At 42.5% G+C, this 22747-nt stretch overlaps 1 protein-coding gene across 1 annotated transcript in view; it reads right to left on the bottom strand.

The window, feature by feature from the left end:
- Window positions 1-22747, bottom strand: part of LOC145412106 (condensin-2 complex subunit G2-like) — a 346602-nt gene that overhangs the window by 126487 nt on the left and 197368 nt on the right. Inside the window, exon 17 of the mRNA XM_080282023.1 lies at window positions 7647-7763. Coding sequence (XP_080138149.1) covers window positions 7647-7763 — 117 coding nt within the window. The remainder of the gene's footprint in view (window positions 1-7646; window positions 7764-22747) is intronic.

Genomic DNA, 22747 nt, shown 5'->3' with positions numbered 1-22747 from the left:
CTCCTTGATGAAATGCCTGTGGAACCAATCTGTGAAGATCTTGCAGGTAAACCAGGCTTTCACAGAATGGTATCACACAATAGGAAGGACATCCATTAGCCCACAAAGGCAATAGGGCTGTTTTGCATGCCCAACGATAATGGGTTTAAGCCGGTGCGACCCATTAGCATTAACACAGCACAAAACAGATACCCATTGCTTAGACAACTTGTGGCCAGGCACAGGTTTCTCCTCCTCATCTACCAGAGCGTTTGTGGGCACTGAGCGGTAGAAGAGACCAGTTTCACCCGCATTATAGAAGACCAAGAGCGAGGCCTTCCTTCTCAATCAAGCCCAACAAATTTTGCTGAAACTCCTCCACTCCCTCCACGCTAGAGTCCACAGCTTTGCCATGGGGCTTATGACTGGTAATGCCATGTCAAAGCTTGAACCTGAACAACCAACCTTCGAATCCCTTGAAGTCTTGGACGCTGTGAAGGTGGGCAAACTTCTTGGCAGCAGCCTTCAACTCGGTGCCTCTCACTAGCATGCCTGCAGCCTGTTGTTGCTGGCACCAGATCAGTGTCAAACGGCTGACTTTAGCATGCCAGGATAAACTCATAGTCTTCCGTTCGGTAATGCGTCTGTACTTCTGGTCAAAGTCTGCTATGTACTGGGTGAGTTTGTCACAGACTTTGCTGATGTCATGTAGGGTTGAGCAGGCCAGGCCATACTCTTTATGGATGCAAGAAGTGGACCATCCCGCATCAGTCTTACACAGGATCACCTACTTCATCTCCAGAGTCAACACCACTATCTTCCTCTTCCCTGGTGGAGGGGCCATCATCATACACCCTAGGAAGAGGCATATATGGAACAGCAAGGCCTGACACAGGTAGGGAACCACCATGAAAGCTACCACATGTGCAACCAAAACAACAGTCTGGGAAGAGCTGCTCACAACACAAGCGACGTGCAGGAAAAGGGAGAGAGCAACGGGAGTCTCTGGCAGACGTAAGTAAACAAACCAGCCTGACACAGCGGCGCCACCAGGCTATTCTCACCCATCCAGGCAGAAATTTTTTGTGCCCATAATAATTTTGACACAAATGCAAGCATTTTGTTTAGATAGTGGGAAACAATGTACGAATTGTGGTTTGGAACAGTCAGATCACAATGTCCAGGTGATGGATGGCCCGGGTAATGGCTGTCTGGATAATAGAGAGATTGCTGTATACAGTATTTGATATTGAGATCCCATAATTACATTATCAAGAATGGTACAAGACTGGCCAGAGCTGGCCATTTTGCTAGCAGCATGCACAAGTTGGACTTGATAACACCACTTCCAGCAGGGAAAGTCACACTTACCATCACCGAGAACATAGTGTAATTGACGGAAATGATCTGCCAACAGCTTGTGGCTGTTAGCAAGGACAAAGACTTGGACCACAAATTGGTCATCACCAGGAAGGGACCCATTCCGATCGAGACGTTTAAAAGGATGCAAGGAGATTTGACCGATTTTCGAATAATGCTTGAGGTGGTGGACGTGATCATAGTTCAAAAAGTCGCAAAATAGCTAATGAGGGTGTAAAGAGCATCAGAGTTACTTGTGATGATACTAATGTACCGTACACTTAGACAGTCATGCTTGCTGTCTATGGAGAGCACTGGATCTGATAGGACACTCATTGACATTGGCGAGCGTGCAGAAAAGCACAAGACAATTATTCCAGATCTTCCTGGTGCACATGGTCTGACAGGATGTGACACAGTTGGCCAATGCTTTGACATCGGGATGGCAACAGCAATCAAGGCACTTCATGCTGGCAACTGCCTTCAGGCACTCAGAAAAAATGACTCGACCATTGACAATGTAGTAAATGAGGCTACTTCTTTCATGGCCAGCTGCTATGGATGTACAAAGATGGACAATATGTCTGACGTGCAAGTCAATGTCTGGTCAGACGCTAAGGCAGAAGACAACTACAGCCCCTGACCTGAAAAATCTCCCAACCACAATGGAAGCTCTTGAGTTGAATGTACAAAGAGCCCACATTCAAACTGCCATATGGATGTCAGCATGTGAAACCAAACCCCCAACACTGGATCCCATGTTGTATGGATAGAAGTCTAAAGACCTTTCAAAGTCACCATTTCATTTGCTGCTGCCTGCAAATACTGTATACCATTAGCACCTCAAGAGTTACTCGAGATGATCCATTGTTGTTGTTCCTCTGAGAAACCATGTGTAACAGCTCAATACCATTGAAATGCAGCCAAACTGCCATTCACAGTATTTCGCTAGTGCCATGGAGAGTTGAAATGTAGAACTGAAAAGCAGTCACAGCCTTGAAAACAGATGTAGAAGGAGTGGATATTGAGTAAATCACCACCATTTGAACCTTGAGTACACCACTGGACCACAATTTATTTACTGCGAGGCAGTGAAGTTCCCTACATCTCATATGATGTCGGTTAATTAGCATAAACATGATTCAATGGAGGACATGTTGGAATTGTACCAGTATGCCATTTATATGTTGATATGTCTGCAGTCAGAAAGAACCCAATCTGTGTTTAGTCTTTTCTCACATCATTATTCATTTATTTTCTATGATGAATAAATGAATGAATTATTCACTTGTAAGTGATGGGGCCATCTAATGTACTTTGCCTGTATTTTAACTTAATTTGCAAAAAATCCTCTACAAATTCATTAAACGGCAATTTTAAACTTGCATCATAATCCTTGACCATGAAAACCATGGGTATAGACACCTTTACCCACAAGCTAGGACAACAAGAGATATGAGCAAATAAGAAGTTCTGATAATGGCAACAGCTAAATTGCATATCAAAGGATATTATGAAAAATGTTCAAAGCTGTCAGAGCAACACCCTCCATAATATTCATCAGTAGGGTCCAAAGGCCATGACAGTGTTAAATTACCTTATGCAGACGCGAATGAACGGTATCCCCAACAGACTATCGGACTAGAAGGGAAGAGGTTGTGTTAATCGAATACTGTGTTCATCCTTAGGTCTTTAGTGCAAGGGGAAAGGGAAGGGAAAGAAGTTGTATGCGGCCTTCATGGATTTGGAGAAAGCATAAGACAGAGCAGATAGACATGGAATGTGGAAAAGATTATGAATACATGGAGTAGATGGGAAGTTGTTTAATGCTGTAAAGAGTATATATGAGGGTGCTATGACTACAGTGCATGTGGTGAATTTTTCTATCTGCATGTTGGACTGAAAGAGGAATGTGTCTTGTCTCCATCGTTGTTCAATCTGTACATGGATGGGGTTATAAAAGGGATACAAGGTAGGGCAGTGGATGTTGGAGTGGCCCTAATGAGTGAGGGCAGCATTTGGAAACATCCTCTTCTGTTGTTTGCAAACAATACTGTATTATTAAGTGAAGACAAAGGGGAACTACAATTCTTGGTGAATGAGTCTGGGAGTGTGTGCAAGAAATGGAATCTAAAGGTCAATGCAGGGAAAGGGTAAAGTTATGGTCTTCAAGAGAAATGACGTCACTGAATGTACAGTGAGGTTGGAGGATGAGGAATTGGAAAATGTGTGAGCATTCAGGTACCTGGGTAGTGTGATGAGTAAGGATGGAAGTCTGGAGGATAAAGTGCTTCAAAGGGTACAACAGGGAAGAAAGGCTGCTGATTCATTGAAAGCAGTGATAAGCAAAAGGGGAGTGAGTATGGAAGTAAAAAAGTCATTGCATGATAGTACTGTGATACCAACTCAAACGAATGAAAGTGAGGTGTGGACCTTGTTGGAGGGACACAAGCCATGCGTGAGAGCAGTGGAAATGAGTTACAGTATTTGACGGGAGTACATCGAGTTACATGGTGAGACTGACTGACAAATGAGGAAGTGAAGGAGCATTGTGGTGTGGATGTGGATGTGATAAAACGCTATTGAGGTGGTCTGGCCATGTGGACAGGATGGAGAGCGTGAGACTAATGAGGACAGTGTATGTGCGTGAGGTGGGGGGGGAAGGCAAGGATGAGATGGAGGGATGAAGTGGAGGGGTACATGATATAAGGGATAGCTAGGGGGAGAGCAGCAAGATGACAGGGGACTGGGCGACATGGAGGCAATTTCTTCGTGGTCACCCCTTATGGGATTAAGGCATCTGGCAATAGATAGAAAGAATCGTGTGGACACCATCCCCCAAAAGCCACCGCCACAGCATCCCCTCAAACATAAGATGGTAGTGGTTGTAACCCAAATTTCAACAAATTTTGTATATATACTTGTTAAGTAAGCTATACCTAGTGTCTGTGCCAGATTTCATAATAATATAATAACATATAAGGTTGTCAGCTAATCACAAAATTAGGGTAGACACCAACAGAAAAAGATTTTTATGACGTGAAGGCCTGCCCAGTAACCTTGACCTCGCAGCACTAATACACTCAAAACACTTATGCAAGTGTGCTTTTTGAGCATAAAAATCTCCTAATGATCAAATTTCTTGCTACACTTTCACATAACATGCTGATACTCAGATGTACATTAATATTCCAATTATCAGTCATAATTCTGCCCAAGTCACGTTGGTTGTTGCAGATTTTTGGATAACGACACACTGCATCCTCCCATCCCCTTCAATGGAAGGTATAACCCCAACAAACACCCTATAATACAAGGTATAACTATCTAAAAAAAAAAAAAAAAAAAAAAAAAAAAAAAAAAAAAAAATCCCTCCTGCTTAAAAAGCATTTTACAGCATATACATACACCAGGAAACCATTTACTAAGCTGGGTGGTAACCATATAACCAAATTTTGATTCCTGGTGGTTTAGTGGGTAATAACGGCACTCCAATCACACTGAGCTGGTGAAAATTTGTATCCAAGGGATGGTTAGGGTTTATTGCTCAAGTAATGCCACTCAGGGATGAGTAAGGCTGGTCACTCTCATCTTAAATGTCAGGACCAACTTGCCTAGCCCTGGGCTCCTACACTTCTTATGGGGCAACGCAGGATTGGATGACAGATAGATAGATGGACGGATAACTGTGGTACATACAGTACAGGTATACCTTGACATACGATAGCCCTAGATGCAATACTCTGGATTAATGATGGGGGTAGAAATACCACCATAACCCACTTAACAATGGCCAAACCATTTTTTTTTTTTTTTTTTAAACCAATTTTGATATTTTAAACTAAAATTGTGTGGTTAGGTTGATTTATAAACTGCTTTTAGACTTAGATTAATGTGTTTTAGCCACAGGTGGGGTGAAAATTGTCATTTTGGGGTACAGCTGACGAAGCTTGACTTGTTCCACACACATATGACAATTCTCAGATTTTATTTGTTGGTTTCAGCAAGTTATTTACAGGTGTCAGGCTTAGGTTAGCTTCTTTTATAACTGTTAGGCCATTTAGATTGGTTTTAAATTTGTTTTTGGGCTCACTTGAGTGGGTTTTGGACTTGGCTGGGGGGGGTAACCCAAAGCTGAAAAAAGCATCCAATTACTTTACATGTTAAATCTACCCCGATATATGATACTCGGCCTAATGATGCGTTTTTACCTAACCAACTGCATCGTCAAACCAGGGTATACCTGCACCACCATACCCCACATAATAATGACAAAACTCCAGTTTAACAATGGGTTTTTATTCTTTTTTACCGATTTTGATTATATTTTAGACAAAAATTGTGTTTAGGTTGATTTATATACTGTTTTTAGACTTGGATTAATGTATTTTAGCCACAGGTGGGGTGAACATAATCATTTTGGGGTACAATTTACTAAGCTTGATTTTTTCCAGACTTATATTTGATCATTTTCAGATTTTATTTGTTGGTTTTAGTGAGTTATTTATGGGTATTAGGCTTAGGTAAGCTTCTTTTACAGCTGTTGGGCTATTTACACTGACTTTAAACTTGTTTTTGGACCCATTTGGAAGAGTTTAGGACTTGGCTGGGGGGAAACCCAAGGCTCAAAAATGCATCCCTACACTTTATATGTTAAATCTACCCCGATATACGATACCCCACCTAACAGCGGGTTTTTATCTAACCCATTGCATCATTAAACCAGGGTATACCTGTACTTACAATCCTTCCCGGCAATCATTCTCGCTGATCCTCCCTTATACCTAACCTCCTGTGCACAACCAACATCCACTCACCTCCTACTCATGGCCTCAGCTACTTCCCCTACTCTGCCCTTAAAAATACCCACATCCCAAGATGCCAGTTTAATCCCCTTGGGTAATATCCATTCCACAGGGTTGCTTTGCTTTTTCTCATTTTTTGTAATATCAGTAAAAATAATTACATAATATCAGTAAAAAAAAATAAATAAATAAAATAGAGGGAGAGACAGACAAAGGCCCTGCCCACCTGCACAGTCCAAAGTCCAGGCATGGGACCTGGGCCCATTGCCCACCACCCATGACCAGTGGCTATGGCTGTGGCCTCAGGGCACCCTGCCAGGACAGCTACAGGGACACCCTCCAAGTGTGCATTGGCACTGTAACTGCCCCAGCACTATGCATCCACTGATAGGGGCACTACTCCTGAGCTCGGGCCCCTCTCTACTGAGTGGAAGCGGCAGCCTGGGAACCCCAATGCCCTGTACCCTCTGGCACAGATTTGAGCCTCATCCCATCCTGGTCCCCAAACTATACCAGCAGGGCCCTCATCACACCTCCCCTCGGGTCCACCACTAGGTAGCGGGGGCAAAGTTTCCTGGCCACATGCTCTTGCTGGCATCAACCCCTGTGATGTAATGGGGTATGTTATGTGCTATGTAATGCACATGTAGATGCATGAGATACTGTAGTTAGAGGTAGGTATTTGGGAGAGTATGCTGGTCTACTCTCCATGTTAGTGTTACAATGCAAAGAGGGATGGTCAGGATATTCTGACGGCTAGTAAAATAGAAGCTCCAACTCTCCCTGTCACCTGCATTCCCATCCTCTTAAGGAGTACCACCCTGTTTGGCTGGTGCTACAGCCCACTCCCTATGGGAAATATAATTTATGGTTAGTAGCAAATGTTTTACCAACAAACTAATTATAATTAACTTGAATTACAAAAGAAAAAAAGACAACCATCATGTTATGAAAATGCTGGAAAAGGTGATTCTTGTAGTAGCCTGGTTAGCCCATGCTACAAGGCTTATGCCAGAGGAATGTCTAGACGACATGAATAAGACGCAGAAAGTCAGGTAAAAACTTCTAAAATTCCAATTCTTCAAAAGTTTGAACAGTTTGTGGCCACTGGCACTCTGAATTTCAGAGGTTGCACTGTATTCTAATGTTACTCTCCTTCTTGCAGCTCAGCATTCAAGATGGAGAGATGGCAATTTTATGCCTACTCGGACTAAAGAGAGTATAGTACACAAAACAGCATACAATTGTGTGGTGCTCAAAGAGTGGGGGTCAACAACATCATGAGCTGCTATAAGGGTAAAGGTGACATCTCAGATAGAGGAAATTATAAAGGTCTAAAGCTCATGGATCATGTAGTGGAAGTGATGAAAAATATAATGCACACACTTACAAGAAATAGTAGACACTAACTTGGTTTCATGCCTGGCCAGTGGACAGTAGATGCACAATTTAGAGTCACACAAGCTTGAAATACAACTGTAGAGTGAAAAATTAAACACTGACCTGCTCTGCCTGGGAGGTTCGAAGACGTGAGAGGCAGTGCCCAACTAGGGTTGGCACCAAACGACGTGGTAAGAAACTTGACAAGTACAGCAATGTTTGGGAAACTTCATCATCATCCTGCATAAAAATCATACATTCATTATATGACTTATCCATGCAAATTAATTCCACTATATTTTAGGCTTAACAACGCACAGTGTACAGCAAGGTAAGAAATTATTATTTATTATCCTACCCAAAATTCCACCATAACCATAAATAGGGTAGGTAGGTTTCAGCAAGATGAAGAAAGATAAAACAAGTTGGAAACCATCAACAATGTATTTGGTGAACTGGACCCTACAGCCACTCATTCATCATTCAGCCAACATAATTCTCATATCTAGCCCACAAACAAACCACTTTCCACATAAGTACTTCATAAAATCTGTATAGATACTGCACCTTATCTATACATTTCTATCTTTCAACAATTTATTTGCATCTTCCCATACCAAAACTCATCCACATTCAACATTTTCATCCCCTTTTCATATCTATCCCCCTACATAACTCCACCATCGATGCACTCTATTCTACTCTTTGATCAACAGACCTCTTTACTCCTTATCCTTCATCAATCTCTTGGTTTCTTATCCTATTCAACCTATGCAACTCACATGTATTCATTAATGTTCCCATGTACACTGGTCTCCCTCCTGAATTTTACATTAATGCCATGCTAAAGTCATGTTAGCTGTAACACACTTTCATGCAGCATTCTTGAAGCTCCTATACTCAGTTCTCTATAGCATATCAAGAAGGTCTTTATAACTGATAACTTTCTTCCCTAAGTCAAGTTATTCTCCACTTCTTTTACACACTTGCCTCTCTTCTATCTCTCAACCAAGGTAGAGCACTTAATATATTTCATCAAATCATGTATCATGTCTCTCCATCCATTCACAAGCACATTACAATGTAAATTACCACATCCCTAAAGAACCATGATATTACTCATATTAAACAACTTTCATATACTGCACCTCATAGCTATTCAGAAAATTCTACAATAGTCAGCAAGATCTCATTCAGTATCAGCAAGCACATCATCAGTATACTTACACCTACCCTTAGATATGCTTCATTATCATCATAAAAAGCTTTTTACAACATTAAGCACTTTTTCTTCTACACCATCAGTCATAACCCCTCCCTGCTCAACTTGCATCTTGTCACACATCCTTTCCAGATCTACATCTGTCAGTTCACCTATAACATGCTCTCCCAAAACGCTGATGGTATATAACAGAGCAAGCAGACAGTCCGGTCCTCAAAGTTACTAAGACACGGTTAAATCAACACTGGCACGCAGGTCCAAATATGGCATTATCTGTCACAGCACAGTCATGTCAGTAACAGCACATGCCAACTGACTGTTGAGAAGCCCACAGGTGTGTTGTGGGGTTAGGTGATGGTCTACATCGAAGGTGCCCATACATTGTCATTCAGTGGCCCACCTGGACTGAATACTGTATAACATCTGTGGTTCCCATCTACTTCATTTGAAGAAGCAATCAAAATAACATCACTCATATGAAAATATTATGAGTCTGTTTGGACATGTGGAGAGAATGGAGAATGAAAGACTGACTAAGAGGGTGTATGTAGGTGAGGTGGAGGGAGGGAGAGGGAGGGGTAGACCGAGGATGAGGTGGAGGGATGGAGTTGAGAGGTATATGAGGGAGGGGGGGGGGTGAGTTGGGGGGAGGGGAGTCAAATGGTGGGTGACAGAGTGACTTGGAGGCGTTTTGCCTGCGGCCACCCTTTGCGGGATTAGGGCGTCGGGCTATAGATAGATAGATAGACTGTAACAGTGTGAATGATTAAAAATCAAAACAAGGTGAATGCAAATAAAATCTGAACACCCAAAAAGTGGACATCAAACTATGTCATACAGGTGAAATTGCAGTTTTGCTATCAAAGTGAGGTATCAGTGGTTGAGACACAGAATGGATACAGAAGAAATCATCTCCCATGCAGAACTACGTATGCATTTTCAATGTGATGCTCAACAGGTTGGAAGTGTTTAAATGTAGACAAAACTGACACAAAAGCCTAGGCAACTAATCAGTTGATACCATGGTAGGTAGCATCCCATTCATACTTTGAACTCCATCAAGCTCCTCTTTACAAAAGTATCTGAACAGCAAATGAGTCACCTCTGAATCTGAGAAATTCATCTTTCATTGGCTCTAGATATGCTCAACACAAGAAAGTTACTTAAAAAGGATTCCTCACAAATACTGCCTAGGGAAAATTACAGTATTATAAAGATTTATTCCCAGACTTTAGACACTTAAATGTTATCCCAGAGCCCTCAGTTTGGGAACCATTCTAGGTAATGGTGTGGTCTGGGTAACAGTGAAGATGACTGTGAGGTGATGAAGGGAAGTGATGGTCTTGGTGACGGTGTGGGCAACAGGGTGTCTGGGTGAGTGATGGTGTGGGGTGATGTTCTTGGTGATGGTGTGGGTGATAGGGTATCTGAATCAATGATAGTGTGGGCAATGAAGTGTCTGAGCAAATGATGGTATGGGGTGATGGTCTGGGTATGGTGTAGGGTGATGGTCTGGGTATGGTGTTGGGTGATGGTCTGGGTATGGTATGGGGTGATGATATGGATATGGTGTGGGGTGATGGTGTGGGTATGGTGTGGGATGATGGTGTGAAGTGATGGTGTGGGTATGGTATAGGGTATTGTGTAGGGTGATGATGTGGGATGATGATATGAGCATGGTGTGGGGTGATGGTCTGGGTAAGGTGTGGGGTGATGGTCTGGGTATAGCATGGGGTGATGATGTGGTCTTGGTATGGCGTGGGGTGATGGTGTGGTCTTGATATGGTGTGGGGTGATGGTGTGGTCTTGGTATGGTATGGGGTGATGGTATGGTCTTGGTATGGTGTGGTCTTGGTATGGTGTGGGGTGATGGTGTGGTCTTGGTATGGTGTGGTCTTGGTATGGCGTGGTCTTGGTATGGTGTGGGGTGATGGTATGGTCTGGGTATGATGTGGGGTGCTGGTGTGGCCTGGATGATGGTGTGGGGTGCTGGTGTGGCCTGGATGATGGTGTAGTCTGGGTATGGTGTGGGGTGCTAGTGTGGCCTGGACATTGGTGTAGTCTGGGTATGGTGTGGGTTGCTGGTATGGCCTGGATGATGGTGTAGTCTGGGTATGGTGTGGAGTGCTGGTGTGGCCTGGATGATGGTGTAGTCTGGGTATGGTGTGGGGTGCTGGTGTGGCCTGGATGATGGTGTGGTTTGGGTATAGTGTGGGGTGCTGGTGAGGCCTGGATGATGGTGTAGTCTGGGCATGGGGTGGGGTGCTGGTGTGGCCTGGATGATGGTATGGTCTTCCTCCATAAATCGTTAGCTACGGTACACTTCAATGTATATTTTACTGTTTTTATCATTGTTTGGTACTACTGAGGTCAAGTATTCCTTTCCACCCTGATATCTCTAACATGTAAATACAGTAACCCCTCCAATATCCGGATCAATAGAGCCATAGGCAGGTCCGGATAGTGGTCCTGTCCGGATATTGGGCCCCAGCTTATGGACTTGTACTTATGGACCCTAACTCTGAAAAACACCTATACAACTCCCTCTGGACATGCATTGCACCTATTTAAGACCCAAATCACACCAATAAGGGACATAAAAGACTGAAATAAATGCAAAAGAACCATAAAATGAGGTTTTAGAGGTGAGTTTATACAATATTAAACATTCTGGGTACTTACAAGTCCCTTGCTCTTGGACTGGTTTGAACCGCCAGTTTGCAGTCCACAGTTAATCCTCTGCACTCTAAATTCTAATTTCTTAACACTGCACAACACTGTAAATTCCCGTGTGTTCTAGTGGCAAGGTATAGCAGTTTATTCACTGTTTATTCACAAAAAACAAGCACCTGTGGCTTGCACTGTTATGAGTATCTGTTCTCCATCGGAGTTAAGCTGTGACTGTTGATGTTGGTGGGGTAACAGAGTTGCCAGATCGCAACAGCCACATTACCAATCTCCTCAACTTTCATTGTCAAATATAACTTTTCATTACCAAATTCGTAAAGCTAGCATATATTCTTCACTAATTAGATATACAAGTGGAAATACATGTAATCACTCTACTTATAACTAACACCATGTTGATTATTTTCACACTATGTAGGGTAGCAGATTAATCAGAGAGAGCAAACAATCCACCATCTCCATCCTGTGTATCCTCATACATGTGAAAAATCCATTTGGTAATGCATTATTCTAATTCATTACCAAACGAATTTTTCATTACCAAATTGGCCCACACTTGGTAATGAAAAATACCAAATGGCAACCTGACAGGGGAGGGGGGAGGGGGAGGAAGGAAGGGGTGAAGGGACCATGGTGTAACAGCTGTTTGGCGCCAGGCGGGAATTTCAAATTATGGGAGGGAAAAAAGTCAGATTTTTTTTTCGAATTTTTTGCGGTTTTTGGCCCATTTTGGGAATATTGGATCCCAGGATGATTATGTCCGGTTAGTGGGGATGTTCGGATATTGGGTGTTCGGATGTTAGAGGGATTACTGTATAGTCAAGTCACATACATTGCACGAATGTGTTCAATACTGCCTGCAAGCACTTGCTATGCAGCCATAATCCTTCTGCATTATGTTCTGAGTTCATTTGTGACGGTGCCAAAGCTACAGGTTAGAGATAGCAGGGTGAGAAGGAATGAAGGAATACCTTGCCACAACTGTACATTTAAGGCCAACCTGAGATGCATAAGGCAGGCATGGGGGGTCACTGCAGGTCAATCATATGTCATTTTTTTCCATTGTCTCTATCTCCAACAGGACAGATCCACAATGCTATTTCTAATGCTGAAAAATTAGTCACATTACAGGCATATTAAGTGTACAGTGACTCCTTGCTTTGTGCAATCTTTGCTACACAATAACTCATGTCTGCAGTATTCATATACAGCTATCTTGAGTCTGGCAAATCAAGACACTGGAAAAAAAAAAAAAAAAAAAAATTGTTCACAGAGACATCAAGCAACTTCCAGTGCCCTCCAGTTCACCCAAAATGTCCCACTCCTCCACTTGATCCTGCTTACCATTGCATTGCCTGATCTTGGACACAACTTGCTCACATACCCCTTGTGATAAGAGCCTTATTGAGTGTTCCTTGCCACTTAAAATGAGTCTTACAAATAGAAAAAGGAAGAGCTTTTGTCATTGTTGCTCCTCGTGATATATGGCTCATTTATGTTCTATTACTGTATATCTCTTCATTTTCTTTGTTTTAGATGTACTATATTTGCCCCTGGTAGTATATGTTTAATGTAATAGGGATTGTACAATGTAGGAGAGTTGAAGTCAGCCTCCGGATATTGGAAAAACAATGGCTATTATGGTATCAATTGCATAATTTCCTGATGAGTGCTATGTGGTCCAGATACTACACATTAAATGAATAATGAGAAATAATAAGAAGGGTTATTGTATATCACGTAGCAAGTCCTTCTCACTTGCATTCCACACCATCTGCCTTTTAGCAAATATCTGATCTCCAAATACCATATCACTCCAGACACCATGCTGTTACTGCTGACCAGCAGAAAGTAAAATGTAAACAACAGTAAAACAAGGCAATATTTCTGTGATGGATGGAAAACTGGTGACAAATTGAGATGGAATTCTGATTTAGCTATGCAACACGCAAATATCCTTTGTTTATTTGTTTGTTTTGCCCATAATAGGCAAACATGGTTGCACGAATATCTATTTATTTATTTATTTAATATAAATAAAACTACATGCTCAGTGCACACTACACATTCCTTTTATTATTGTCATATCATCCTGACCCTAATCACATCTAAATATGGGATGAGATGGGATCCAGAACATGGAATGAGAAAGTATAAAAGTGGGAGAATTCTTAAGAGCATCCCCAGGGAAATGGGTCACACAATCATTCAGACATGATTCAAGCCTTTAAAATGCAGGTTCCACCTCACAAATATGACTACGGCATCTGTACACACAGGCTTCAACAGATTAATGCTCAATGCAATGTGTAAAGTAAAATGGAGGGGATGTTAAATTATATATGAGTACATCTGACAAGTATATGTTCTTCTGGATAGATTAAGAGTTTGAGGTGGGTATTATGATTATATGACTTCTAAATGGTTGGTAGATATAATAAGGAGGTAAGGAAAGTGCATGATAAAACACTAACTGTGAATATCCTCATTGGTCGTTATATCTCAGCTGTTAAATCAGCATATCCCCCCCCCCCACCAACCTGGGCTAAAAGAAGAAGCGAAGAATACACTCTGGGATAAATTATTGATTGTGGTGCCTAAATCTGGTGACATAGAGATCATGGTACTAGATGCCTATCTGACCATGGTGTTGGGTGCCAATCTGAACAGACACTTACAGAACACATCATGGGTATGAGAGTGTATAGTGAACTGGGTTGTGGCACTAGGAATGCTGATTGCATGAATACAGTGGAACCTCAGAATTCGTACACCTCTCTATTCGTACAACTCGGTTTTCGTACAGCTTTTTCATCAAAAAATCACTCCAATTTTCATACAGCGACCCGGTATTCGCACTAAGAGACACAGCGTCATAGGTGCCACGTGGTCACCAGTACCGCTTTGTCTTCGGCCAGCTATGCATCAGTCATACAGGTTCCATTAAACTTTGTGATAAATTACGTATTTTCGTTAGAAACTTGTACAGTACATAATCATGGGCTCTAAGAAGATTAGTGAGTCAGATGAAGCTAAAAGAAAAGCAGTGAGAACAACAATTGAGCTGAAAAAAGAACTCAATGCAACGTCTGAAAGTAGAACCCATGTCTCCAATCTTGCCAATCATTATGGTATGGAGAAATTTACCGTTTCATCCATACAATGCAAAATATATTGTTTCTTATGGAAAAAAAGATTTGGTTTTCAAACAATTCGCAACTTGTACAGCCTCCAGGAACGAATTGTGTACGAATTCCGGGGTTCAACTGTATAATTAAGCGATACTGTACATCAAACATGGTCACTGGCAACAAAATTTTTACAAAAAGAACAAGTCAACTGATGACATATGAATTGGGAGGTACTAGAAGTTAAAATGCTTTCCTTCTTAAGTCCTATTTGTTTGATCAGTCTCTCAGTACGGTTGACAGAGAAGTCATTTCAGATCCAGTTCCTCTGCAGTTAGGAGTGCCTAAGGAATCAGTTTTGGGTCCACTTTTATTCATGGTCTTCACTAGTAGTTATGCATCTCTACTGCAAGCTCACGGTGTTACAACAAAGGACTTAAAACTGACCCTTAATACACACCAACATTCATGGAAAATTCATCACTCGAACCTCCATTCATTCTCACTTAGGTGCTAGCACCCTCTACATTACCGTAACCACTCTAACCAACTATTATGCCCGAGAACTATGTAAAAAATGTTCTCCAAATCAACAATAACAAAGCACAACTCTCCCTTGCTATATATTTTTCCAGAAGTCAAAGGACAATGAATGCTTCATCACTGGTCCCTTTGTCTGGCATAACGCAAACTGCATATCATCAATATTTACCGTTTCCCTTATCATATGTTCCAGGACTCCTATCCATTACCCTCATTATCTGGTCCAAAAGCTTTATGCTTCTACCATTTCCTCTTTCCAGGGTATCACTCTTCCCCTTCCACACATTTGCAATCAAGCTCTTCAACCAGTCATCTTGGAACAACACACTCATATTTAACAGAATTTATGGAATCTGTAACTAAACCCATTCCCATTTCTCTGGAGACTCTTACCAACTCGGCAGTTAACCAAGACACCCCCCTCCCCAAACGACACCCCACTGACTGCCCTGGCCATGGCACCATCATCAACCAAAGGCCAAGCCAAACAATGGACTTACTGCCCCCCAACCCTCCCCTCCCCCCCCCAGCCAAACTTCCCACCCAGCAACCAGTTGCATTACTCTCTCCAAACATCCTTAATATCCTCAGTATCCACCATTGCCCTTCCTCTATCAGCATTTACACACTGCCCACCTATGATATCCCTGTTTTCTCTTGACATCTGTTTAGCCACCTTAAAGGCCACAGTCCTTCTTTCAGCACAATTTAAGCTCTCCAGTAAAAGTCTGCAAGAATCAGGCTTTGCCTTAAATACCACCTATCTGGCTCTATGCTTTGCCACCTAATATTCCTCTGTTATGAACCCCATTCCATTCTATAAACAGTCTTCTTTTCTCTTCAACTGCAGCTTCTACTCTATCATCCCACCACCACCTTACCTTATGTCTTGGTGCACTCCTTGACCAGCCACAAGCCAAATCAGTAACTCTAAGGAGATTGTTCTTAAGAGCTCTGTACTGCTCATTTACACTTTCGTCTATGGTCCCACACAAGATATTCAAGACAGCTAGGTAAATCTTGGGTAGTAACAAAGATGTAGTTCTAAAAAAATTATTCAGGTAACGTGGACACCGAAAGTGCAGAAATAACGGGTACTGAGAGTGAACATTATACTGTTGAGTCCCTGTCCTACACTGCCACAGGCTCCAACAGTAGTAGTTCAGTATAGGAAGGACATTGCCCAGTGAGCTGTTCTTCCTACGGTCAGCCTTTAGGTGTACAGTAAACAAGATCAGCTGAGGCGAACATAAACACTGGCTCCTTAAAGTTCAATGTCTTTATTTTCCAAGTAATTCCACTTAATGCTTTCCAACTTCACTTCACTGTTCTCACAAGCACTGGAGCTATACAAACATTACTAACTGCTATTACACTTAATGCCTGACAGCACTTCACGGTTTTTCACAAGTACTGAAAATAATCTTCACTGACAGTAATTACACTTAATGCTTGCCAGCAACTCTTCACAAATTTAACTAACAGCACTACACTCAAACTGAACCACAACCAACTGACCTTCAAATAGTCTCTACCCCATCCTTATATGAGCTTGCATTATTCGAGAAACTTCTACATTCTAAGAGAACAACAGCTGCCAACTCGGAGATAACAAAACATGCCAGAGTTGTCTTACATTATATAACACACTTAATCATTTACCATACGAACTTAAATGACATAAGTTAACAAGCAATCACTTATATAACACTATCTATCTATCTATTGCCAGAAGCCTCAATCCCGTTTGGGGTGGCCACAAACAAATCGCCTCCACGTCGTCCTGTCCCCTGCCACTTCACTGCCCTACTCCCAACTCACACCCCCCTCTCTCATATACCTCTCCACCCCATCCCTCCATCTCATCCTTGGCCTCCCCCTCCCTCTTCCCCCCTCCACCTCACTCACATACAATCTCTTCGTCAGTCTTTCACCCTCCATCCTCTCCACATGGCCAAACCACCTCAGCGTATTCCTCATAACACTTCCTATCACATCCACATCCACACCACAAAGCTTCTTTATATTCTCATTCGTCAGCCTGTCTCTCCATGTGACTCCACAGGCTCCTCTTAAATAACTCATTTCCACTGCTCTCACTCTTGACTTGTGTCTTTCCACAAACGTCCAAGCTTCACTTCTGTACGTTAGAGTTGGTATCACAATACTGTCATGTAGTAACTTTTTCACTTCCATGCTCACTTCCCTGTGTCTTATCACTGCTTTCAAAGAACCAGCAACCTTTCTTCCCTGCTGTACCCTTTCAAGCGCTTCACCCTCCAAACCTCCATCCTTACTCATCACACTACCCAAGTACTTAAACGTACTCACATTTTCCAATTCCTCACCATCCAACCTCGCTGTACATTCACTGACTTCACCTCTCTCAAAGACCATCACTTTACTCTTCCCTACATTCACCTTTAGACTCCGTTTCTTACACACTCTCCCAAACTCATCCACCAAGCCTTGCTGCTCCCCTTCGTATTCACTCAACAACACAGTATCATCTGCAAACAACAGTACAGAGAGTTTCCAAACACTATCCTCCCTCACCAGGGACACTCCAACATCCACTACCCTACCTTGTACCTCTTTTATTACCCTGCCCATGAACAGATTGAACAACCATGGAGACATGACACATCCCTGTTTCAACCCAACCTCCAAAGAGAAAAATTCACTTAGTTCACCATCCACATGCAATGCAGCCTTAGCAACATCATACATACTCTTCACAGCATTCAACAACTTCCCATCTACTCCATACATTCTTAATACTTTCCACAATCCTTGTCTATCCACCCTGTCATATGCTTTCTCCAAATCCATGAAAGCAGCATACAACTTCTTTCCCTTCTCTAGGAACTTTTCCACTAAAGATCTAAGAATGAATATCTGATCTACACAACCTCTTCCCTTCCTAAAGCCTCCCTGTTCTTCTCCAACTACCTTCTCTGTTCTTTCTCTAACTCTGTCAATAAGTATCCTACCATACACTTTTCCTATTATACTAAGAAGACAAATGCCCCTATGATTACCACACACTTCTTTTTCCCCTTTTCCTTTGTACAAAGGAATAATTATACCTGACTTCCAATCCTCCGGGACTTTACCTTGCTCCCAGGCCAATCTGCACATCTTCCACATCCATTCTACTACTATCTCTCCCCCATGCTTCACCATTTCACCACACACTCCATCAATTCCTGGGGCTTTCCCCAATTTAACTTTCTTCATTGCTTCCACAACTTCTATCCTACTGATTTCTTCCTGTCTTCTCACCTCCCTCCTTCTCCCAGCCATTCCCCAGCCACTTATACTCGCATTACTTCCATCCTCTATGTTAAACAATTCCTTAAAGTGTTCTCTCCATCTGCTCACTTTTTCTCCCTTCTCCACTAATAATCTACCATTTTTATCTTTCACTCCCCTGCTAACCTTACATCCACCCTGTCTTACTCTCTTCACCTCTTTCCAGAACATTTTCTTACAGTCCCTCCACTTTACACTCAAATTCCTTCCAAATTCCTCATCCACTCTCTTCTTCACAAATTTAAACATTATATAGAAAAAGAGTACAAAAATTAATGTACAACTTACACAATAACCTCACTCACAAACGGCAGGCAAACTGGCAACAGACTTGTACTGGAACTAGCTACTGTAAACATCAGGAAACGTCAAGAAAAATCTCAGCTACCAAACTGTCAAATCTAGCGTCTTAACGCTACCCCCTCCCTAGTTCTTTGTCATCCTGACAAAACTGCACAATATATACAAACACAAACCTTAATCTTAATGGAACATCTAACTATACACAAAATAATCCTTCAACTTATCAGGTCTTCTTTTAAGCCACTTCTGACGATGTCCTTGCTCCTCCACACTGTCCACTCCTCCAGGAAGGTCTTGGTCCTCTTCTTGATTCGCTTCTTCTCTTGAGGAACTGTCACCATCCTCTTGCACTTCAGCTCCTTTGTCCTCCTCAACATCCTCGGCTGTGGGTGAGCAAAGTTCCTTGGAGATGTCTCAGCTGTACTGTCCTGGCCCATGGTACTGCCACAGACGGTTCGCATGTACCACCTTTGGGCGAGATTTCTTGCCTCCCGGAATCCAATACGTTATGTTTGTTAGGCGGTCCAACACAGTGTAAGGCCCGTCCCATGGGCTTAGCAGCTTCGGTGACTGTCCATTCTTTCGCTGAGGATTGTATAACCAAACTTGGTCACCATCCTTGAAACTCACCTCACTTACCTTGGCATCATACTTGCACTTCACCACCTCTCCTGAAAAGTTGAGGGCTCCTTGCACTTGATGATGTACCTCAGCCAGCCTTTCCTAAAGGTGCTTTGTATAGCAGGTGGTGTCTGTAGGCAGCTCTTCACCAGATGGTCTTCCCAATAACGGGTCAACGGGTAAACGTAACTCGTGGCCCATCAGTTTTGCAGAAGCATAGCTTGTAGACTCATGGGATGCAGACCAATATGCCATCAGCAATGCAGGCAATTTCTGGTCCCATTCTGCTTGTCCATCAATGTAGTACTTGGACAGTTCTTGTCCCAGGTTCCAGTTGAATTTCTCCACCATCCCATTTGACTGTGGCCTTAGGAGGGTTGTCCTGGTCTTCTTGATCCCCAATAACTTGCAGCACTCCTGGAACACAGCAGACATGAAGTTTCTACCCTGGTCTGAATGTAGCCTTGTGGCATCCCAAAACAACAGAAAAACTGATCAACCAACACCTGAGCAACAGTTGCAGCCTCTTGATCACGGACAAAATAGGCCTCTGGCCACTTTATGAAGTAGTCCATGGCAACACATATATACCAGTTTCCTCTCTCAGTGAGTGGCAAAGGTCCAGCAATGTCCATAGCAACTGTTTCCATCAATGCACCCACTTGGTACAGCTGGAGAGGGGCGCAACCAAGTTTCTTGGGTCCCTTCTTGGCACAGCACACATCACAGGCTCGACACCACTCTTCAACATTCTGACACATGTCAATCCAGCAGAATCTCTGTTGCAGCCAGCTTAGAGTTTTCTTCACTCCCAGGTACCCACTAGTGATCTGGTTGTGGACTCATCCAAGATCTCAGACCTCATCTTCGGACGCACCAGTTGCCAATACTTGCTGAGGCCACTGGATGTCTCCCACTCACGCTCCAGTAGTCCATTGTTCAAATGAAAAAGGTCCCACTGACTCCAGTAGCTCTTGGTCGCAGGGCTTAACCTGGAAACTTCTTCCCAAGATGGTCGCACTGTACTCCGCTGCAGCCACCCTAGCACTGGTTGTAAATCTGCATCCTCCATCTGCATCTTCTTCAGGTCTTCTGCATCTGACGCTGACCCTGTCACAACCATACGGCAGCATTTCCGGTCAAGATTCCCATTCCTACTGCACTCCTTGCTATCTGTTCTTCCATCTTCTTGCAGACCATCCATCAAGGTTCTCCTGCATTTCAACACTATTCCCTCACTAATTTTCTTCAACTGGACGTCTACATGCTGTCTGCCTTCAGTCACGTTATTGCTTACCTCATACTTCTGCTGCTGTAGTTCAGCGTATACTTCCTAATTCAATTGTTCCTGTTCTTCCTTTGCTTCCCCCATGAAAGCATCTAGCCATCCTTGTATCCCCAGTTGTAATTCCCTCTGTTGCCTCTTGAAGTTGTTCATATTGTTCTTTTTTTCTTCACGTGCATACACACTGTGCCTGTAATAGTTCTTTGAGTTCTTTCTGTCCTTCATTCAGTACTTGTAGTTGTACACTTTGTGCTTGTAACTGTTCTTTAAGTTCTTTCTTTTGTGCCTGTAATTGTTCTTTTTGTCCCACACTCCGTGCCTGTATTAGCTTCACGATTGTCGCCAGGGAAATTTCCTCCTCCTGCCCAGCTCAAGACTTGTCTTCACACCTTCTGCTTCCACGTCGAAGGTTAGACTCACTGCAACACTGAAATTATCCCACTCGACACCAGTGTTATGTCCGCATCCCCACACTGCCACAGGCTCCAACAGCAGTAGTTCAGTACAGGAAGGATGTTGCCCAGCGAGTTGTTCTTCCTATGGTCAGCCTTTAGGTATATAGTACACAAGATCAGCTGAGGTGAAAATAAACACTGGCTCCTTAAAGTTCAATGTCTTTATTTTCCAAGTAATTCCACTTAATGCTTCCAACTTCACTTCACTGTTCTCACAAGCACTGGAGTTATACAAACTTTATAACTGCTATTACACTTAATGCCTGACAACACTTCACAGTCTTTCACAAGTACCGAAAATAATCTTCACTGAAAGTAATTAAACTTAATGCTTGCCAGCAACTCTTCACAAACTTCACTAACAGCACTACACTCAAACTGAACCAAAACCGACTGAACTTCAAATAGTCTCTACCCCATCCTTATATGAGCTTGCATTATTCGAGAAACTTCTACATTCTAAGAGAACAACAGTTGCCAACTCGGAGATAACAAAACATGCCAGAGTTGTCTTAAATTATATAACACACTTAATCATTTACCATACAAACCTAAATAACATACTTTAACAAGTAATCACTTACATAAAACATCATAAAGAAAAAGAGTACAAAAATTAATGTACAACTTACGAAATAACTACATTCACAAACAGCAGGCAAACTGGCAACTGACTCGTACCGGAACTAGCACTGTAAACATCAGGAAACGTCGAAAAAAATCTCGGCTACCTAACCGGCATATCTCTCTCTCTCTCTCTCTCTTTTTTTTTTTTTTACAGAATGGAAGAAGGAAAAACAAATAAGTAAAAAAAAAATAATAATAATCCATACACCAGATTACTGATGTCCTCTGTTCATAAAATATCTGTAACAGTTAGACTTGAACAGCTGTGGGTTGAAATTTGGAGGGAAACAACTCTGGGGAAGTGAGTTCCAGAGAGATGCAGTTCGGGGAATGAAAGAATTCTGATAGGCAGAAGTTCTGCAATACGGCTGAGTGACATTCCAGTCAAAAACGCTACCAGATGCCCGTGTAGCACAAGGGAAGGCATGGAGAGGTGGCACCATGGACACAACTTCATCTGAGCATTTGCCAAAAAAATATCTGTAAAATAATGCAAGGGGGGCAACATTCCTTCTTACTTGCAGGGGAGGTAGTTTATTCATTTATTTTTTATTTTTTTATTTTTTTTTATGTGACCGACTCTGGGCATAGGCTTCACAGCCTGCTTTCAAGGCCCAGTAGTCCTCCTACGTACCGCACACCTCTACATGTCACCACTTCGGCGCTAACACCCACCGTCCATATTGAATACATGCTAGGGCTGTCTCATACAGGACTGGTGTATTGGTATTAGCGGGGGTATTTTTACATGTCGGCGGGTCTTCTGGTAGATCAGTAAAGTCTGATTTTATGAAATTCAAATCCTTAAACTGTTCCCTGCCTCAGCGGGATTTGAAACCGGGTCCGTCAGGAATGCAGGCCAACTCTCTACCGATTGAGCCACCGCCTCCCCGAACTTTGTAATGGCAGGGTTGTTAATGATTCTAGCAGCTTTGTTCTGAATTTTGTCTAGTTGTCTTAATGCAACCTCTCCACAACCATTCCACATGGGTGAGCAATATTCAAGCTGAGAGCGCACATGACTCTGAAAAATTATA

This window comes from Coenobita brevimanus, chromosome 92 (genome assembly GCF_032717465.1).
Source record: "Coenobita brevimanus isolate Jiangsu-jjx chromosome 92, ASM3271746v2, whole genome shotgun sequence".
In the NCBI taxonomy this organism is placed as follows: domain Eukaryota; kingdom Metazoa; phylum Arthropoda; class Malacostraca; order Decapoda; family Coenobitidae; genus Coenobita; species Coenobita brevimanus.
Note: the sequence above shows the minus strand (reverse complement) of the source record. Positions and strands in the feature narration are given on the sequence as shown.